The sequence below is a fragment of the Harpegnathos saltator genome, unplaced genomic scaffold, assembly GCF_003227715.2.
Source record: "Harpegnathos saltator strain DR-91 unplaced genomic scaffold, Hsal_v8.6 scaffold714, whole genome shotgun sequence".
Lineage (NCBI taxonomy): Eukaryota > Metazoa > Arthropoda > Insecta > Hymenoptera > Formicidae > Harpegnathos > Harpegnathos saltator.
Genome location: NW_020230554.1, coordinates 121,048 through 139,949, shown reverse-complemented (window position 1 = coordinate 139,949; position 18,902 = coordinate 121,048). Strand labels below are relative to the sequence as shown.

Genomic DNA, 18,902 nt, shown 5'->3' with positions numbered 1-18,902 from the left:
TATGTCAAGTCTTCAACGCGCGCGTTCGCAAATTAATGGCCGCTAGTGAATTCCTTACGTCTCTATTTTTATCCCGTCGTGCTTCGGCGGCTTCTCTATCTGCCGAGTCCTCGTCGGCCGGTACACACGCGCGAATTTACCGGCGGGAGAAAGGTTGAAGCACCTCATCGCGGTGCGAATCCCGTTCCCTTGGTCCCAAAACAATTGGCCGTCGCGCCCTAGCCGTCTGGCGAACGCGGCAGACGGAGTCGGGAGTAGCGGGGCCCTGACCGTGGAAAGTAGAAAGAACTCAGGAAGGAAAAGAAGCCACGTCGGCACCCGAACCGCCGGCGATGGTTACGATGATTGCAACGGTGGTGGTGGTGGTGGTGCGCCTCGAAGGGCCCCCGCGATGGTAGTGGGGCACCCAGGAGGGAGACACTTTCTGCACTCGCACGTACCGCGCAACAACCAGGAGGAAGAGGGACAATACACACGCACACACACGCACACGACGAATACAAGTCGCTACGGCGGCAGGAGGAGGAGGGTAGGGACGATCGTTCTCGGAACTTGGGTGACCTCCCCCGGTGCAACCGGCGAACAGCCGGACCCGACGGGTTAACTGTACAACCACTTATGTACCTCGACGCCGTAGGAATGCGGCGACGATGATGCCGTCGTCGTCGTCGTCTTCTTCGTCGACGTCGTCGTCGTCGTCGTCGTCGTCGTCGTCGTTGTCCCATGAAATAACACATGACATGCCGCGGTATGACGAACCTCCTCCTCTCGCCGGAGGTCCCCCAGTCGTCCGCTCCTATCCTGTAAATGCGAACAGAGGAGAAGCACTTTATACCGTGCGGATGATCCATGCTCGAGAGCGCGGATCACGTCATTCATTCACCTGTGCTGTCGCTGATCTCTACTGCATCGAACCCGCCGTCTCGTTCATCGTGCCGCCGCTTGCTGATCTATTGTTCCCCGTAAATTCCGGTCGTTCGCGGATCGACGATCCGATCGGATCGCGGAAGAGCCGAGCTGCCGTATCGCGTCTCGATCGCGCTCGATTCTGAGCTTTTTCCACAACCTGAGCCGCTCACGCTCGAGGTTCTCCGCGTGCTTCGTCATTTTTGCGGGTCTGTATGAACGTATTGATTTTGCACGATGTTAACGGCCGCATTTTTGCACGCTCGTGCTGTTGAGAGCAGACGTTTTTTAGACGTCGCAAGGTAGCTTGCGAGTAGATCGAGTGTCTCGATCTTTGATGAAGTCGCACGCTCGATTAGGGACAAAAAATATTCCTTTACAGAGACAACTTCGAAATGTTGAAACGTCGCGAAAATTGGATGCACGTTGATTATACTTCACACGAAATATGTCGCGTCTGTCGAAACCGTTTCAGCCTCTGTTTGAGAATTGACATAGGTAGCGTTGGTTGACTTATTTATTTGAGAAATAGATTAATCTGACGACACACACGAAGAAGAGAGAGAAGACGCGTACTTGTAACACGCCATTCGTCGGCCGCCGTGAAGCGTGATTACTAACGGCGACGAGTCTTAAGCACCCGAACGGCTTATTCGCCGCAACGTTCGCCTCGTAAAGCCCGATGTTCATGAATATCGAATTACGGGAGCTAGATCGCGGAAGATCTTCGTTACCGCGTTCCACGTACCAGAACCGAAGGGTTTTTCTACGTTTTAGTTAGTTCGCGCGCGCGCACGGCACGGTCTGATCTGGTCGGAACCATTCATTCGAATAGTTGGTCTCCTCTATGAAACCCGCAGTACCGTTTCCTCGCTTCTTATGAACCTCAGAATTGGATCGTTTCTCTCTCTCTCTCTCTCTCTCTCTTTTCTCTTCCCCCCTCTCCCCTTCTCTGTCTCTCTTGGTAACCGAACGGGTCTTTTTCGACCGTTCCCATCTCCGATAGGGTTCTTACTTAGAGCTCTCCCTCGGTCTTTTATAGGAACACTAGTTTCATAGAAACACACTATCACGCCGATCCTGGGAACCCCATTGAAGCTCCATCGACACGGAGCGCAAGACATCCCGTCACTCGAGAAATGAAATGCGTCGCGGCGCGAAAGTCGTGCGGAATATTTCAATTAATTTCTAGTGTCGTGCGCATATTAATGCGCTCGATATCTCGGCGACACGGCGCGGCGCTTCATTAAAATCGTGATTATTTCAGAAATGATCCCCGAAAGGACATATCTCTCGCGGAAGTTTCTCCTCTCGCGAAAGCTGCACCCGCGCGTCTTGACTCTCGCTCCGAGTAGTGAATGGAAGGATTCGTCGTAGGTTTGACAGATAGTCGGGAACGAGCCATCGTCGATATTCCAAAGTCGAGGAGAATTTCGTAGCGGCGGTGTGCGCGATATGTGAGATATTCCGACCTGTGTGTCGACGAGTGTTAGATTATGTACACGATCCTGTCGTTCATTCACCTGTTACGTCTCTCTCCCACCGCTCCTTTCCTCCCTCATGCCTTCTCACTCGATCGTTCGCTCGTTCACTCACTCGTACTGTCTGCCTACCTACCTACCTACTTACCTACCTACTTACCTGCCTGCCTGCCTGCCTACATGACTATCTACCTACCTATCTATTGTGTCTACCCTGTCTACTTACCTACCAACCTGCCTGCCTGCCTGCCTGCCTGCCTGCCTGCCTGCCTGTCTGCCTGTCTGCCTGCCTGCCTGCCTGCCTGCCTGCCTGCCTGCCTGCCTGCCTGCCTGCCTGCCTGCCTGCCTGCCTGCCTGCCTGCCTGCCTTCCTTCCTACCTACTTACCTACCTACCTACCTACCTACCTACCTACCTACCCACCTACCTACCTACCTACCTACCTACCTACCTACCTATCTACCTAACTATCTACCTATCTACCTGCCTGCCTGTCTGCTTGCATACCTACCTACTTACCTACCTACCTACCTACCTACCTACCTACCTACCTACCCATCTACCTACCTACCTACCTATCTACCTACCTACCCACCTACCTACCTACCTACCTACCTACCTACCTACCTACCTACCTACCTACCTACCTACCTACCTACCTACCTACCTACCTACCTACCTATCTACCTAACTATCTACCTATCTACCTGCCTGCCTGTCTGCTTGCATACCTACCTACCTACCTACCTACCTACCTACCTACCTACCTACCTACCTACCTACCCACCTACCTACCTATCTATCTACCTACCTACCTACCTACCTACCTACCTACCTACCTACCTACCTACCTATCTACCTACCTACTTACCTACCTACTTACCTACCTACCTACCTACCTACCTACCTATCTACCTACTTACCTACCTACCTACCTACCTATCTACCTAACTATCTACCTACCTACCCACCTACCTACCTATCTACCTACCTACCCCTACCTACCCTACCTACCTACCTACCTACCTACCTATCTACCTACCTACCTACCTACCTACCTACCTACCTACCTACCTATCTACCTAACTATCTACCTATCTACCTGCCTGCCTGTCTGCTTGCATACCTACCTACTTACCTACCTACCTACCTACCTACCTACCTACCTACCTACCCATCTACCTACCTACCTACCTATCTACCTACCTACCCACCTACCTACCTACCTACCTACCTACCTACCTACCTACCTACCTACTTATCTACCTAACTATCTACCTATCTACCTGCCTGCCTGTCTGCTTGCATACCTACCTACCTACCTACCTACCTACCTACCTACCTACCTACCTACCTACCTACCTACCTACCTACCTACCCACCTACCTACCTATCTATTTACCTACCTACCTACCTACCTACCTACCTACCTACCTACCTACCTACCTACCTACCTACCTACCTACCTACCTACCTACCTATCTACCTACTTACCTACCTACTTACCTACCTACCTACCTACCTACCTACCTATCTACCTACTTACCTACCTACCTACCTACCTATCTACCTAACTATCTACCTACCTACCCACCTACCTACCTATCTACCTACCTACCCACCTACCTACCTACCTACCTACCTACCTACCTACCTACCTACCTACCTACCTACCTACCTACCTATCTACCTACCTACCTACCTACCTACCTACCTACCTACCTACCTACCTACCTACCTACCTATCTATCTATCTATCTATCTATCTATATACCTGTCTGCCTACTTGCCTTTCTCTCTCATTCTTCAGCGTGATTCTACTATGCTATTACTTGGACCATAGATCACGCTCGGCGGTCCGCGAGGTCGCGGAAAAGGGAGACAGAGATGAACGGAGGTCGAGGAAAGAGGTCTCGCTTAGAGCTTATAACGAAGCCATGTTATATCCCCTCTGTATCTATCGCGTCGTTAATACACCGCATGATTACTTTTTTCTCTCCTCCCGCGACATCGTAGAGAATAGCCTCGCAAACACCGCATTGTCCCTCGTGTAATCAACGATTTTTCTCGAATTTTAATTGCCTCAATAATACCCCGTGTGTCTTACGTATATCTCGAGATTAAACGATCGTTATCAGTGACGTGCGAAATGTATGCAATTCTGAAGAGGCTTTGAAGGATTGACACCGCAATAATTAATTAACGTCATTAGATGCGTTACACATCGCGTCCGTTCATTTACGGGCGTTCCACCAATAGTTTTATGTCGTTGCCGGGGCAGGTCCGCGTAACTGGAAGCGAAACTCGAGGCTTTGTCGTTCATTGACATCTTATTTATGAGCGGCGATCCTGGTCGAGTGAGCTTAGCCGTTCTCCGGCAGGCATGAAAGAGCGAGCGGTACATACGGCTATCTAGGAAGCCTCGCGGCTCTTCGAGCGCGCTCCGCTCGCGGAGATGGAAAAATCTGGAGAATGTCGAAGCCGTCGACCAGTTTCAAGAACTCACCGCCGCACCACTCGGCAAGTGTGTGCATATGTGTGCGCGCAAGTTGATTCTCGCGCGGAGCCACCTTGTCTCCTTTGGTTTTGTTCCTATCGTGCGATCGCGCTAAGCGTACCTCTTTCTTTCTCCCTCTCTTTCTCTCTCTCTCTCTCTCTCTCTCTCTCTTTCTCCCTCCCGCCCCACGACGATGCGACCGCTATTTTTGCATACCGCCTGCACTCCGTCGGTGCAGCCTTGCGTTTCCACCTTGCGGAATTAGCGAAGTCTCTTGCATCGATCGCGGGTGTCTAATTCCTGCGGAAATTAGCGTGAAATGTCACAAGATACAGTGGAAAACTTGATCACTCGGTTTTTGCTTAAAGAAAGGACAGCTCGTCCTTGAGAGGAAAGAATCCCTTACTTCGGTTGATTACAGAGCCGGTTTTTTAATCTTACCGCAAACTTGATATTTTGTTACTATTGTTTCGTCGTTAACATGTTCCCTTCGTCTGATCACGTGGGGATTAAACGAGACATTCAGGACTTGTGATTTGTTGCAGGAACCTCGCGATCGGTATCGGGATACAAAATTTCCCGGAGGGATTGGCGGTGGCGCTACCCCTTCAAGCCGCCGGGATTAGTACGTTGAAGAGCTTTTGGTACGGCCAACTGTCGGGGATGGTGGAACCTATCGCCGGTGTCCTTGGCGCAGTCGGAGTGACGCTCGCCGCACCTGCGCTACCTTACGCACTTGCTTTCGCGGCCGGCGCAATGATCTACGTCGTGATCGACGACATCGTCCCGGAAGCGCATCAAAGGTATGTACCGTAATCACCCGTCCGGGAAAACTTGAAACTGCGAGCGACTCCTATTTGCGCTTTTTATAATGCTCAAAATTACGGCTGCGCGCCATTAACGGTCGCTCAACTCGTTCTCGAGATCGCCGTGACGCGACAGGAGTCTCTCGAAAATGTAAAAGCGCGACGTGCTGGCGATCTCGTTTAGTCGGCGACGAACGAAACCTCACTTACGCTCATTTAGCCAGCTCCTTCTTTGATCCTGGAGTCCAAGCCAAGTCCCCTTAAACAGTCGAGCAACATTGAAACCCTCAGACTCCTCCTTCCCGCGATATGGAATCATAAAAGAGAAATAATCTGCCATCTTGATATCGTTAGTTTATTATCGTATCTGCAAGACGCCTCGACCTCTTAAAATTATCGAGCAAAGTAACGAATTTGCCAAACTCTAGTATGCCTGTGTGAGACACATTTTGACGATCGAGAACGCCAAAGGGAGTTGAGTGTCGGAAAAAGAGTTTTATAATTACGCGCGATGCACGGCGCGCTCTTGGAAAACACGCGCGCGCGTATTCTTATTGAAAAAGCGTGGAAGGTGGCGTTGAATGCAGAAGGGTGAAGCCGGTTCGCGCAAAGGGACTCGGGCGCAACTCGTTCTCTTAACTGGTTCCGGCTTCTCGTCCTTTCTTCTCTCCCTCCTCGTTCTCTTCATCTCTATCTCTCTCTCCGTTTTCTCTTCGTCTCTCCATCCCGTCTTTCGTACCTTTTCTTTTTCTTTTAACCATCGTCCATACCGGAGGCACCAGTCCACCACGGTGCACTTGCACCCGTTTCCGTCTCACGTTTCACCCTCAGCCTATTCAGGACGAATTAGAGCCTGGGCCTGGGCTCGGAGTCAGAAGGGCGGAAGGCGCTTTTCCCACCGACACAATGGCCCTTTATTTCGGGATTTATTCCCGTCGCGGACGGACGCGGATGGCCGCGGCCTATCGATGGCGATCTCTCTCGGTTACGCGCGAGGATCCACCGAGGATCCTCGCGCATCCTGCGGACCGCTTTCCTCCCGCTTTCGTTATCGTTCGCTAACTTTGCTCATCGTCTTTCGACTACGTTGTATACGTGGCGAAATCACGAGTAGCGAGTAGTTGCCGTGTGGATTAGGAAGCGGAAAAAAACACAATAATAGCTCTCGGTCTCAAGTGAAGTTTCGATATCATCTCGTGGTGGTGCGTTTGATACAACACTGTATCAAACTCGTACTTTTACTCGCTCGCATCGTCGATCACTGTCGTGATCTCGTCTCCATTTGGTCGATAATTGCAAGTCCTAGCGAGAGACTCGGTAGGGTTCAACGTCGCCAGCACCCGACGACGTCGCTGCGGAATCCGTTCCGACCGCGCGGGGCATCGAAGCGCATAAATATGCAGGAGGAAAAAATTCGTGTCGCGTATGTCCTATGAATTTCTACTCGTATCGTGCGCGCTGACGCATACGCACACGCATACGTACACGTATGCCTGTGTATAATACCTACCACACTCGTAAACATACTCGAAAGCACACGCGTACGTATCTACTATGGTGTCCGTATTCGAGAGCGATTACGGTACAATGGCGCGTGACGGCAGTGCCGTAGTTAGCGCGCCGCCAGCGAAACGGACGTGGCGAATTTCTTTCCCAGGCCCGCTCGCTTGGCGGCCTAGCTGAAGAAGGCGCATTGTCATTATAATTGGCTCCTTTTGTATTTCGCGTGTGCGATCTAACCGTCCGGCCCGGATACCCGAGAACGAGCGCGTACATGCGTTCTCTTTCGCGCGCGCGCGCGCGCGCACGCTCGCTCCCTGAGACAGTCGACCTCGACTCACTCCCTCGGGAACCCGCCGGCTGACCGGAAAACACAAAAGTGAAAACAGATCGCTCCTCTGCTTACGCGCGTTTCCGTCTCTCTCTCTCTCTCTCTCTCTCTCTCTCCCTCTCCTCTCTCTCTCTCTCCCTCTCCCTCTCTCTCTCTCTCCTCTCTCTCTCTCCTCTCTCCTCTCCTCTCTCTCCTCTCCTCCTCTCTCTCTCTCTCTCTCTCTCTCTCTCTCCTCTCTCTTCTCTCTCTCTCTCTCTCTTCTCTCTCTTCTCTCTCTTCTCTTTTTTCTCTCTCTCCTCTCTCTCTCTCTCCTCTCTTCTCTCTCTCCTCTCTCTCTCTCTCTCTCTCTCTCTCTCTCCTGCTTCGTGGAAACCGCCGTTGCGGCGAAGAACACGATGTGGGGATCGTCGCGAGATCGCGAAGCCGCGGCTTGATTTCTCTGACGGCGTTCGGCGCTCGCCATTTTCTCGTAATTCGAACGACGATCGCGCGTCCGACGAACTTATCGTACGGCAAATAAACGGTCGAGGAGGGCCGCATTCATAGCCGTTTCTGCGGGATTAAGGACCCTTTATCTATGCGCGTGTGCATGTGCAAACATGCACGTGTGTATTAATAGCGAGTCTCGACTCCTTGAGGAACGGCCATGAATACGGCCCTAAGTGTCATAAGTACCCGACTCACAGATTGTACTGTTTGAGTAGTCCGCAGTCGTATTTACCAAACCCACATTTTCCTCGTTTAAGTGAGATATGAGAAATTGTAGGTTTGGTCGCACGTCGACGCTGATAATTTCGACAAATGAATTTAGACGCTATCCGAGACCGCGAGTCAGATAGAAACGGACAAATCACGTGAGTGAGCGCCGCGATCACGCCGGAGAGATCGGCGATTTTTGCAAAGACGCGTTTTCGCGATCGCGAGTAACAATTGCCGGCGCGTTCGAACATGTAGCAGCCGAAATCGGAGTGACAGAGTGATCAGGACGAAGGTACGAACAGGACTCCTCCGAATCCTGCCGGGAGCCCGATACTTTCTCGCAGCGAGAAGAAATCTGCTCGACTCGGCGGCGTTTCGCGGAACGGTCGCCCCTCGCAAACAATTTGCATTTTCCTCTGCTCGGCGAAAAGGAACGCCTGCCTCGCCGATGATACCCGTGTTTCGTGTTCGACGCGACCGATTCACGAGCGGGCTATTTAATTTATCGGCGTATCGTGAATGTTGTCGGATCAAAGAGACACGAAGATTCGTCGAGCTGGTTCGTGGAGTTGCTCGGTGAAAAGACGTCTCGACATTCATCGGGTGAGTCGAGTTGTAACGTTAAACACCAGAGATAATTGAAATCTCGCGTCGCGACTTTGGTAGCACGAGCGAGACGCGACGCCCCAGTTTTGCTGAACGAACGAACGAACGAACGAACGGACGGACGGACGGACGGACGAGCGAGCGAGCGAGCGAGCGAGCGAGCGAACGAGCGTCTACGATGACGACGGCGCGGCGACGGCGACGACGACATTGTCCCGGCTACCACGGCGATGAGATACGATAATGGCCAATAAAAATACAAATTTTCTGAGGCACACCGAAAGGAGGTATTTACCGCGCGGATATGATTGATGTGGTAGAACGCCCACCGAAATACAACGGCGCGTTTCGCCGGCCGTTAAAATTGATGGCCGTGTATAATTTACGAAATCAACAAGCCGTGACGTGCAATACCGGGTATATACGCGTGTAGCGCGAGTGTGTGCTTTGTATGTGCTTAATCCCTACTTACGCCGCGAAAACCCTTTTATTTCTCGCCATCCTGGGGCTCTCTTTCTCCCAGGTCGTTGCCACGGGGCCGTAGGCAGAGAGACGACGATAGTGGACTGCGGCGCCAGTGCCGCCTTTTTAATTCCCCGCACCCTCGTCCGTCCTCCCTTCGTCCATCCGGGTCCTTTGATTATTACGTTCGATCCGTACGCACTCGTTGCGCTAATTAAAATTCTCCCACCCGCCTCTTGCCGTCCAGCCGCATCACACCGTCCGACCGAATCGCGAGATTGCGCCCGCGCTAGACGCAAGTTCGAAGAAAGTTGTCCGCGGAAAGTCGCCCGAGGAAACGTCGAAGGGACGTCCGCGAACTCGCGGAACTCGTCGCGGGCGGCCCCCGAGATATCTCCTCGGGGATACCGACTCGGGTCGTCGCGCGAATAGATAGAGAATACTTAATGCGAGCGTCTCGCGTACTTTCTGTTTACAGCGGAAACGGCAAATTCGCCAGCTGGGCCGCCATCGTCGGTTTCCTGGTGATGATGTCCTTAGACGTTGGCTTAGGTTAAGGATGTCGTTTCCGACGTATTCGCGCCGGCGTCCTCGCTTTTGCAGAGGCGCGTCAAAATCACGCGGTAGCGGTAAAAAAAAAAAGAGTGTTACGACGAGGGCGGGGGGAGGGAGTTTCCTCGCCTCGCGTGCGACATTCGCCGAACAGTAATAATGTGTTTTCTGTCTTTTTTCCTCCTTCTTTTTTTTTTTTTGTTCGCCTTACAACAAACGTGAGGCACCTTCTTCTTCCTCGGGAGAACTGAACGGTAGCGAAAGAGACGTTTTCGATCGCGTACGAAACATATTTCCGTGATTCCTGATATTCATCGAAACGCTTTGATGGAGAAAATTGCCGCAATGTTGCCGAACGTGTTCGACACCTTTCACGCGACTCGTTGGCGCGATAAAGTGTAGAGATTGAAACCGGTATGATTTCCGCGAGTCGAATTTTCGCAGGCGCATGAAATGATCAGTCTTACGTACGCCGCGCGAAGAGGATCATTCGTAAATTCAAAGAACCTGAATTTACCATGAAATACCATTACCGTAAACCACCGGTTTCAATCTCCATGAGATATCGTCCGAGTCGCGTTGGAGAATTACGTTAATATCGATTTTATCCTTCACAAATCGACGGCTTGGTCGGCACTTTTGCGAGGGTAATAAATCGCCGCTTAAAAGTACAACGTTTTCGCATCTTGACATCCGGTAGGTATCTTTAGCTTCAGCGAACCTGTAGAACGCGTTTCATCTTGAAAAAGTCTTCCTCCGAGTATCTAGTCCGCGTTGGTGCGATTCCAAAAATCGAGTCGAGCTGAAGGCGCACGAGCCGCACTTAATGATCGGGCATACAGATCGATGCTTTTCAGGATTCACTGGAAAACGCAAAACCGATGCAATCGTTGCGAGCCAACCGACTGTCAGTAGATAGATCGAGTATAATATAAAATATTACGCAGCGTCGAGAGAATCGTCCGAAGAAGGGAAAAGATTACCCATGTACCGATACCGATACGAGTCGACATTGAAGTTTCGTGTCGCTCGTCAATTTTTAACACACAAATGATTGTTATCCCGGGATGTTACGCGGTCGGAAATCTGCCGGAGCCTCTCAGTCCCCACGAATAGGGAGGACCACCGCTGCGTCTGCTGGTGCTATATTCGTTACATTAATTATCTCCCCGATGTTCCTACATTATTACTCGGCTAAGTCCCGCGCGAGTACCGTTAGTATCCTCGAGATTTTAATCGCGGCTTAATCGTCGAATTAGTTCGTTCTCGAATCGTCCGTACGTACGCTTCCGATTCGCCGTAATTCACCGCTAGAATTCCATCTTAATGAGAGAGGACGCAGCACACCGCCGCATTATGCAAATTCACGTTTGCGCCTTTATGGAACACAAATCTCTCTCTCTCTCTCTCTCTCTCCTCCCCTCACAGAGTTACAAATATTTCGTAACTCGCGAGCGGTTTCTCGTGCGTGCGTACGTGCGACACACGTGCGCAACGCACGCACGCAATCGGGCCCGCGATTCGTTCGTTGCTTCGTTTATGCCTGGCAGGTAAACCTATACGCGTATATTTATTACGTTACAATGTGTCCTTTCTAATCACCGGTCAGGCAACGGTGCAATTTTGTTCTTACGGCGACATGACGTTTATCTCGAAGGTAGCCGCTAACGTAACGAGGTTGCCGCTATACCCGTCGGCGCGGAAATAGACGGCCTTTTATAGTTCACCTCCGTTCTGGGGACTGAAATTCGACATTCCGACGCGCAAATTGTGCGTTTAGAGAAAATTTTTCGAGATACGATATGGGGACACTCGGCGCGCCTCTCACGATACTTTAGCACCGGCACGTTTTGCAACAGTTAGCTAGCGCACTAACTAACTGTCCCATTCCACCGATCCATAACGAAGCCAAGTAAAAGAAAAAACGTCGCGTCAGCGTCACGCAGGACACGAGCAATCGATATGATTCCGCGATTCGAAAGTAGCATAGCCGAATCGCTGTTGGATTCGTCATTTTACCTTCATGACGGCGCGCGCTCGTCTCTCTCTCTCTCTCTCTCTCTCTCTCTCTCTCGTGCGCCTCACCGTATGTAAGATTCTTCATGCATGTAATATTCATTCCCAGCACGACGCGACGCGAACGTAATATTCTGTTTTCATTATTAAGCGACCGCTGCGAGTCGACGTCTCCTCGAGATCGATACCGCTCGATGGGCGTACTTGCGGTAATTGAAAGATACAGAGACCGGCCATCGATATCAGATTCTCGACGCTGCTCATTTATGTAAGATATAGAGACTATATTTTGATACTGTCGATAGTACACCAACAAGTATTAGCATACATACATACATACATATACAAACATATACACATATATATCGACACTCGCGTATGTATACAACTGCATATTCCTCGTACTGATTTCGCGTTAAATGGACCGTTTAATAGACCGTCTGGTTTCACGGACGTCGAGAAGCGTCTCCGACACGACAGTCTACTAAGTAACGTTATCGCGACAACCCGACGAAAACTGCCGTTTCAAGCATTTAGGGACACCACTTTCTCAAGTAGAATTGAGATTGTCAATTTTTAACTGTCAATTGGACCTTTCTATCAGCGAGGATCTTTTACCGCTATCGCGCAAACCGATCGGTGGCGGGTCTTCTCGACGATCTTTCGATCCGGACGATCGACACGACCGCTATACGAAAAGTACGGAAAATCAGCGACGCTCGGTTTATATTAAACCTGTATTGAGCGAGCATCGGTTGTTGTGGAAGCTTCGATGATAGAAGCGAAAGTCGTCGTTGAGAGCGACTTCGACGTGGCTTTACACGCGTCGACGCTCAGGTCACACGACACACGTATGTGCGATGCTTTAGCGAAATATATCTGTAATTAGTCGCGTAACTATGTACGAATATCGTGTAACTATACAAATATTGTATTCTACTTTAGGTAGCTAGCAAGATCGATCGTATAAGTAGCGCGCTCGTTTGGGAATGGTTGAAATCGCGCGAGCGCACGCCGCCCGCCATTTTATCAGTTTCACACGATTGTCTCTTTGGTTATTCGTTTGCATAGGAGATCTACGCCGACGAATATGTGGGGAAACACATAAGAGTGTTTAGATATCGATTAAGATCTCCTGACGATGGATTATGTTTGAAAGAAACGCAACGACTAATTCTCTCCTCGATCGCTCCTTTTCACAGCTGCAATTGAGAATTTCACGTCCCCAGTTAAAAATTAGGTGCCTTCGTAACTTAATTAGCATTACTCCTTTTATCATGATATCAGTATTTGGTGAATTTGTGAGCTATGTTAGCAACGACTGTTTCGTTTTCCATTTATTACCACGCAAAGATTCAGTCAGAATGTCACTCCTCGAAGTCTTTGCGCGTCAAATATCCAAAAAATTGTCTCTTGTACTCATTCATCGCGAATTTGATGTTGCGATGCAATGGTTTTTAAGGTATGCAATAAAAGCAGTGCATTAAAATAATGTGTGTAAGACATCCTGGGATATCCCTTTTGTTTTTGTCCTTAAAGTTGTTCAGTTACAAAACAATGTAATATATCCTCATCATAATAATTCATCAAATAATTGAAAAAAAAAAAGATGTCTATATTTATATCTCGTAACATACAACGTAAGATATAAAGACATGTCCTTCGCTGCACGCAACGTCATGCAACGGCTTTTACACGCATATTATACGCGTTTGTATTTTTAACATGTCTTAATTAATTGTCACATAATTTGCGGACACAATGAGAAACTACCGATTGCATCACAACAGTACGAATGAGAAGGATTGTCGCGAACATGAAATGAATAATTTATCGTCGAGAGGATTTTAGGACCGAGCACACTTGCTCGTAGATTGTTCTTCTTGATAAACAGTAAAGACATTGTGTCGAGAAATGATAAGTGTATCCCGCGACAATCCTGTTCTCGCAGTTTTACCCGGAACGGTAACGGAACACTCTTACACGTCGTGCGAACGCGCTATCGAGTGTTCTCGCCTTTCCCGGGAGATAAAGATTTTCGACTGATACCCTTTCAAAAGTAAAGTGATTCGATCGTAATAGGTGGTATTACGCTAATTGTGAGAAGAAATAAGGAGCACTTGTCGGCGGGAAGTTACAAAGATCTCTCCTCGGCTCAGACACGGTGAAGTGACGGCGTGCAGTGTCGGCGCGGCGCAGCGCGGCGCGGCGCGGCGCGGTGCATCTCTCGCTTCGCGTCTCACCGCAGTTGCATAACCCGAGGAGAACCGAGACATGAATGGAGCCGAGCGACGTGCGACAAGGACGGCTACAGCGCCAGCTCGGTTTCCCGGTGCAACCAAGTGCGAGTGTGTGCGCGCGCGTTGCAGTGGTAGGGCGCACTGACCGAGAAGGATGCCGGTTCGGGAGCAGTGGCGGATTTAGGAATAGATTCGGAGGTGTTTCCAGGGCGATCAAGATACGAGAACATCGCTCTTGACGGCATCGCCACGGGAGACGTGGCTGTGTGCAGCGGAAGACGTCGTCGCGAGCTGTACAGGTGGGTGAACCGATGAAAATTGTCTCTGTTATTATCTTAGTCCGCCGATTCTCCGAGTTTTATCGCTGACAATGCGATTGTCAGTACCGAATCGTTAAAAAGGAAAAAAGAAACGGAGGATATAAAAAAACACACAATATGTATAAAAATAGTATAGTATAAAAATACACGTACGTAAACGAGAAAACGTGGGCTTGCGAATAATAATAATAATAATATAATGATGATAATAATAATAATAATAATAACGACGATTAGCGTCGCGATTAGCGAATTAGCGTCGCTATCAGCGGGAATAATTACACCGAGCGCCCAATCCTTCCGACACGCAGCGGCGCCAAAAAGAATCACGGCTGCCGTTAAACTGTAAACACACGGGCACGTAGCGCGTAGCTCGAAATTGGACTTTATTCCAGTTGGCTGTGTGAAAAATGCATCGCCTGCACCGGCGGATGCTCAAAGCTTCGTTAGGGTCTATTCCTCTCAGCTACGTCGCGCCTCTGTGTTCTCTCGCTCCTCCTTTCCTTGTCGAGCAAACGTACAAAGAGGTGCAGCTAAAAGGAACAGACCCAAGAAAGAAATCCAGCAGGCAGGGAATCCGTACTACGAGGGGTGGCACGAATTAACGTGCCTAGAGCAGCGCGATGTGTGAATCCGCCACTGTGTTCGGCGTAAGATCGGGACGGGGAGAACGGGGCGAACATAAATGACGCAGTGACTGGCAAAGTCCAGAGGAGAGAGAGAGAGAGAGAGAGAGAGAGAGAGAGGGGTGGACGAAGGCGACGGGGAGGAGAAGGTATTCCGGTGGAACGGCGACGGACGGTACACGTCCGTTTCTACGTAGAACATAAGAGGGATATGTAGAGGGAAGACCAGCGGAGGAGAAGCGGGCGCGCATCTGCCGTCGCGTTCGCTCACTCGCTCCCTCGCTCGCTCGGAGAGAAGCGACAAAGACGGAAACGGTCGGTTGGTTGGTCATCGCGGAAGAACACGTAACGTGTTCCACGTGGGAAGGAGGGGGCACGAAAAATCCTAGAAAGAACCAAGCGCGAACGAAGATGCAGACGCATCCAGCGCGGCGCGGTGAACTTGAGACGCGAAAGAGGGAAGGAGGAATCTGTTGTTTTCAGGAGAATTCATCTCGGAGGGGGGTGACGCGCTGAAATACGTTTCAAATATATGTCAGCACATTCGCCAAGGTGGACGTCTCGTATTCGAGCGAAATCCGAAGCAGATATGACGAACGGCTACTGCAAAGAGTGTACATGATGTTTGAGAAAAATTCATGTGGGAATTGCGGAAAATTGTGACATATCTTGTCGTCTTATCTTCGAAAGCTCATTTTCATAATCCGTGATTAAATTTACTGCAGCTGCATCTTCTCTCTCTCTCTCTCTCTCTCTCTCTCTCTCTCTCTCTTGTTTACTTCTCTGTACGCTACGCGATCGTCTGAAACAGTCCGATGTGGGTGGTACACACCTACCTTGTCTGAAATGTTCAAATGAGCGTGCGAAAGAAATGGTGATCGCGCGGTCGAGAGCGACAAAAGAAGTGGAATGATAGCGACAGATAAAAACGACGGAGGAAGACGTGTCGTCAGCGGTGCGGTAATCGGTCTGTCTAAAGAGGATGGTTACGTGGTCGGTCAGTCGGTGCGTCGGCGATCCGCGCACGATCGAGGAACGGGAAGGAGCGCGGCGGAGAGACGACAGGGACGGACGAAATGGGTGACGGCCGATCAGGGGAGGGTGGGAGGCAGGGTGCAATGCGTTGCATAGGAAAGCCGGGACCCGGCGCTGCACCCGCCAGCAGTCTCACAATGCACTTTGCCCTGCGCGTCGCCGCCGCCGCCGCTGCCGCCGTCGCCAATACGCGATGCACCACGGCGCACGTGCAACGCGACTCGATGACGAATCTCTCTCTCTCTCTCCCCCCCCCTCTCCCTCTCTCTCTCTCTCTCTCTCTCTCTCTCCGTCGCGATAATATTTTGTGACGACAGTGTTGTTATTGTTGTTCCTGTTCCTGTGGTTGCGCGGCGCGATCGTTGCGTAAGCCGATTCCGTACGGTAGATTAGCGATTAATCGACGATTGACTTCTGTATTTTCGTCGCGCGATCGCAAATGAATGTCGCGAGGTCACCGTCTATAGCGGCTCAATCTGTGCTGCAAACGTGACCGTCTGATTTTCGTTCTGTTGACGTCGTCGACGTTCGTCGACGAGAGACGACGAAAGCACGTGCAGCGTCACGAGAGAGAACACGATTGGATAGATTTTCTAATCCATGACGCCGGGAATCCGGGATCCCGTCGAGGGAGGAAGGCGTATTGTCGGGCTAATTTCCAATTCGACTTTCCAACGGTCCATTTCCTGTCGCACCGAAATTCGTCGTCTGCGGGTTGGCGGATGGTACGATTAGAAAATAACTAGCGAGATCGTGCTTCGTTGCGCGCCGATACGCAAGGGTGCGTCCTAAAACGAAACTCGACTCGTACGTGAGCATCAAGCGACCACCTTGGGACATTGTCCTTTCCCTTCTATCGTTCGCGTTTCGTTCGTCCTACCTCGTCCGCGCGGAGTCTCTATAACGCAGACTGATTATTACGCAATTTGTCGCCACATTGTGTCTTCTTGTGACCTGTTTCGCGACGCTGCTTATTACATTCTTTAACTTTGTTGCACGGAGACACGTATGTGTTTATTGGTATCTTCACAAGGATGTACGCTCTCTCCCCCCCCCCTCTCTCTCTCTCTCTCTCTCTCTCTCTCTCTCTCTCTCTCTCTCTCTGTCTCTCTCACGTGCGTCCACAATCAAGTGGAACTTGAGTATTTTTCATACTATAGATACGAGATTTCATATAGATATGGAAGTGAAATAAAAATTGTTATTTGTTCTTTATCGAATATTTGCAGAATAACTTGAGGAAGTTGAATGTGACGAGACTTCAGCGGCCCGTTGCTCTCGCGTCGCGCTGTAGCGTTTATTTCGCTCGACGAGCCGGCGACGAGCCTTCCGATAGAACGATCCATACGAGGAGAATCGCGAAAGCACTTCGTACGAAACGCGGAAACGCACGAGGATTAGCGGTGAACGAGGTGAACCCTAACGCAATTAAGAGCTTTCGAGAGCTGCGATTAACTGTCGCGACAACGCGACACGGCCTTTTGACTCCGGTAACCGCCCCCACCATTCTCCCACGTGCCAACAAACTTCCGACAAAAAGTAATCGCCCAGCGACCTCCACAGCGAGTACCGGAAGTCGTAGGAAGCCACCAATTGTACGACAGTATCCTGCGACAAACCATTATCAATCTAGCGCGCCAGGAATAGGAAAACCGACAGTTTTGCGCGGGACGCGAGTGCTCCTTCCTCTTTCCTTCCACGGCGGAGTTGCACGAAGAAGTCAGACGAGACGAGCCGGTGAGTACTCGTAATCCAAGTTATCGGAATCATGTTTAGACATCGTTCGAATTCCTCTTGCGCGCTCGAATTCAATCTTAAACACGATTGCACGAAATTTCGACACAAGTCCAAACGTACACGTGTGGTGTTGTTGTCATGTGTCGCGCGACAAAGTTCCTCGAGCGGATTTTCGCCGTCGCAATATCGCGAAGTCAAGCGTAATCTCCGCTGTTGACGTCACACTTCGCATAAAAAATGCGTTTTACTGACGGTCAAGAAAGCACGGACGATTATTGCTAATCAGTGCTGTCAGTGGACAGGAACAAAGTTATGGAACCTGAGCGAATGCAAGCGACTCGTTAAACTAGCGAGAAGGTCCGACGAACAATTGCAAGAGTCGCATAAAAAGTCAATTTCCGGGAGCAAATATCTCGCAGATGATCTCCATGGTGCCTGTCCGAGATATTCGTCGACACGACGTCGTGGCGTTTCGCGGGCGAAATGACCGTTCGCTCCGTTTGAATTATCCGCCGCCTATCAAACTCGTTATTGTTTTTGGCTTGTCATAGATCCCGTAGTATAGCCAAGCAAACGATATTTGGACGGCTCACCTGCGATCGCATTCCTCCTCTTGATTTCTATAAATACCCCGTTTTGTTCCTCACGACGTACAGCTAACGACATATTAATTACTATATTCGCTGCATGATTCATGGCACGGCTCGAAGGTTAAATTGCAGTCGAAATGGATCGGATATACTGTGCCCGCCGACGAAACCGCCCCCGTTGAAAGGATTAAGTAATTTCCGCGGAAAATCATTGAGCAGGAGTGCGCGGCCTATAAATTAGCCTGTCGTGTAACGAAGTCGTCCCCTCGTTTCGCGTTGGTATTCGGTAGCACGCACACATGCACGCGCTTTATGCCGACGTAAAAAAGAGTGAGAGAGAAAGAGAGAGAGAGAGAGAGAATACATGCATGCTTGTGTGCGCGTGTGTGTGGGTTTATATATAGAAATAGCAGCAGCGGAACAGCACCGGAAGCGAAGGAGTTCCGCCCAAGCCTGAAGGGTCACCGCACTTTGAAAAGCAAGATTCAAGACCGCGCGT

At 50.3% G+C, this 18,902-nt stretch overlaps 1 protein-coding gene across 3 annotated transcripts in view; it reads left to right on the top strand.

Annotated features, from left to right (window-relative positions):
* The window catches only part of Zip48C (Zinc/iron regulated transporter-related protein 48C), a 29,277-nt gene extending 15,930 nt beyond the window's left edge, over positions 1 to 13,347 (top strand). For all 3 annotated transcript variants that reach the window (XM_011145826.3, XM_011145825.3, XM_025305802.1), the window contains exons 5-6: positions 5,429 to 5,686; positions 9,766 to 13,347. In XM_011145826.3, the coding sequence (XP_011144128.1) occupies positions 5,429 to 5,686; positions 9,766 to 9,844 (337 nt within the window). In that variant the 3' untranslated portion in view covers positions 9,845 to 13,347. The remainder of the gene's footprint in view (positions 1 to 5,428; positions 5,687 to 9,765) is intronic.
* Positions 13,348 to 18,902: the final 5,555 nt, after the last annotated feature.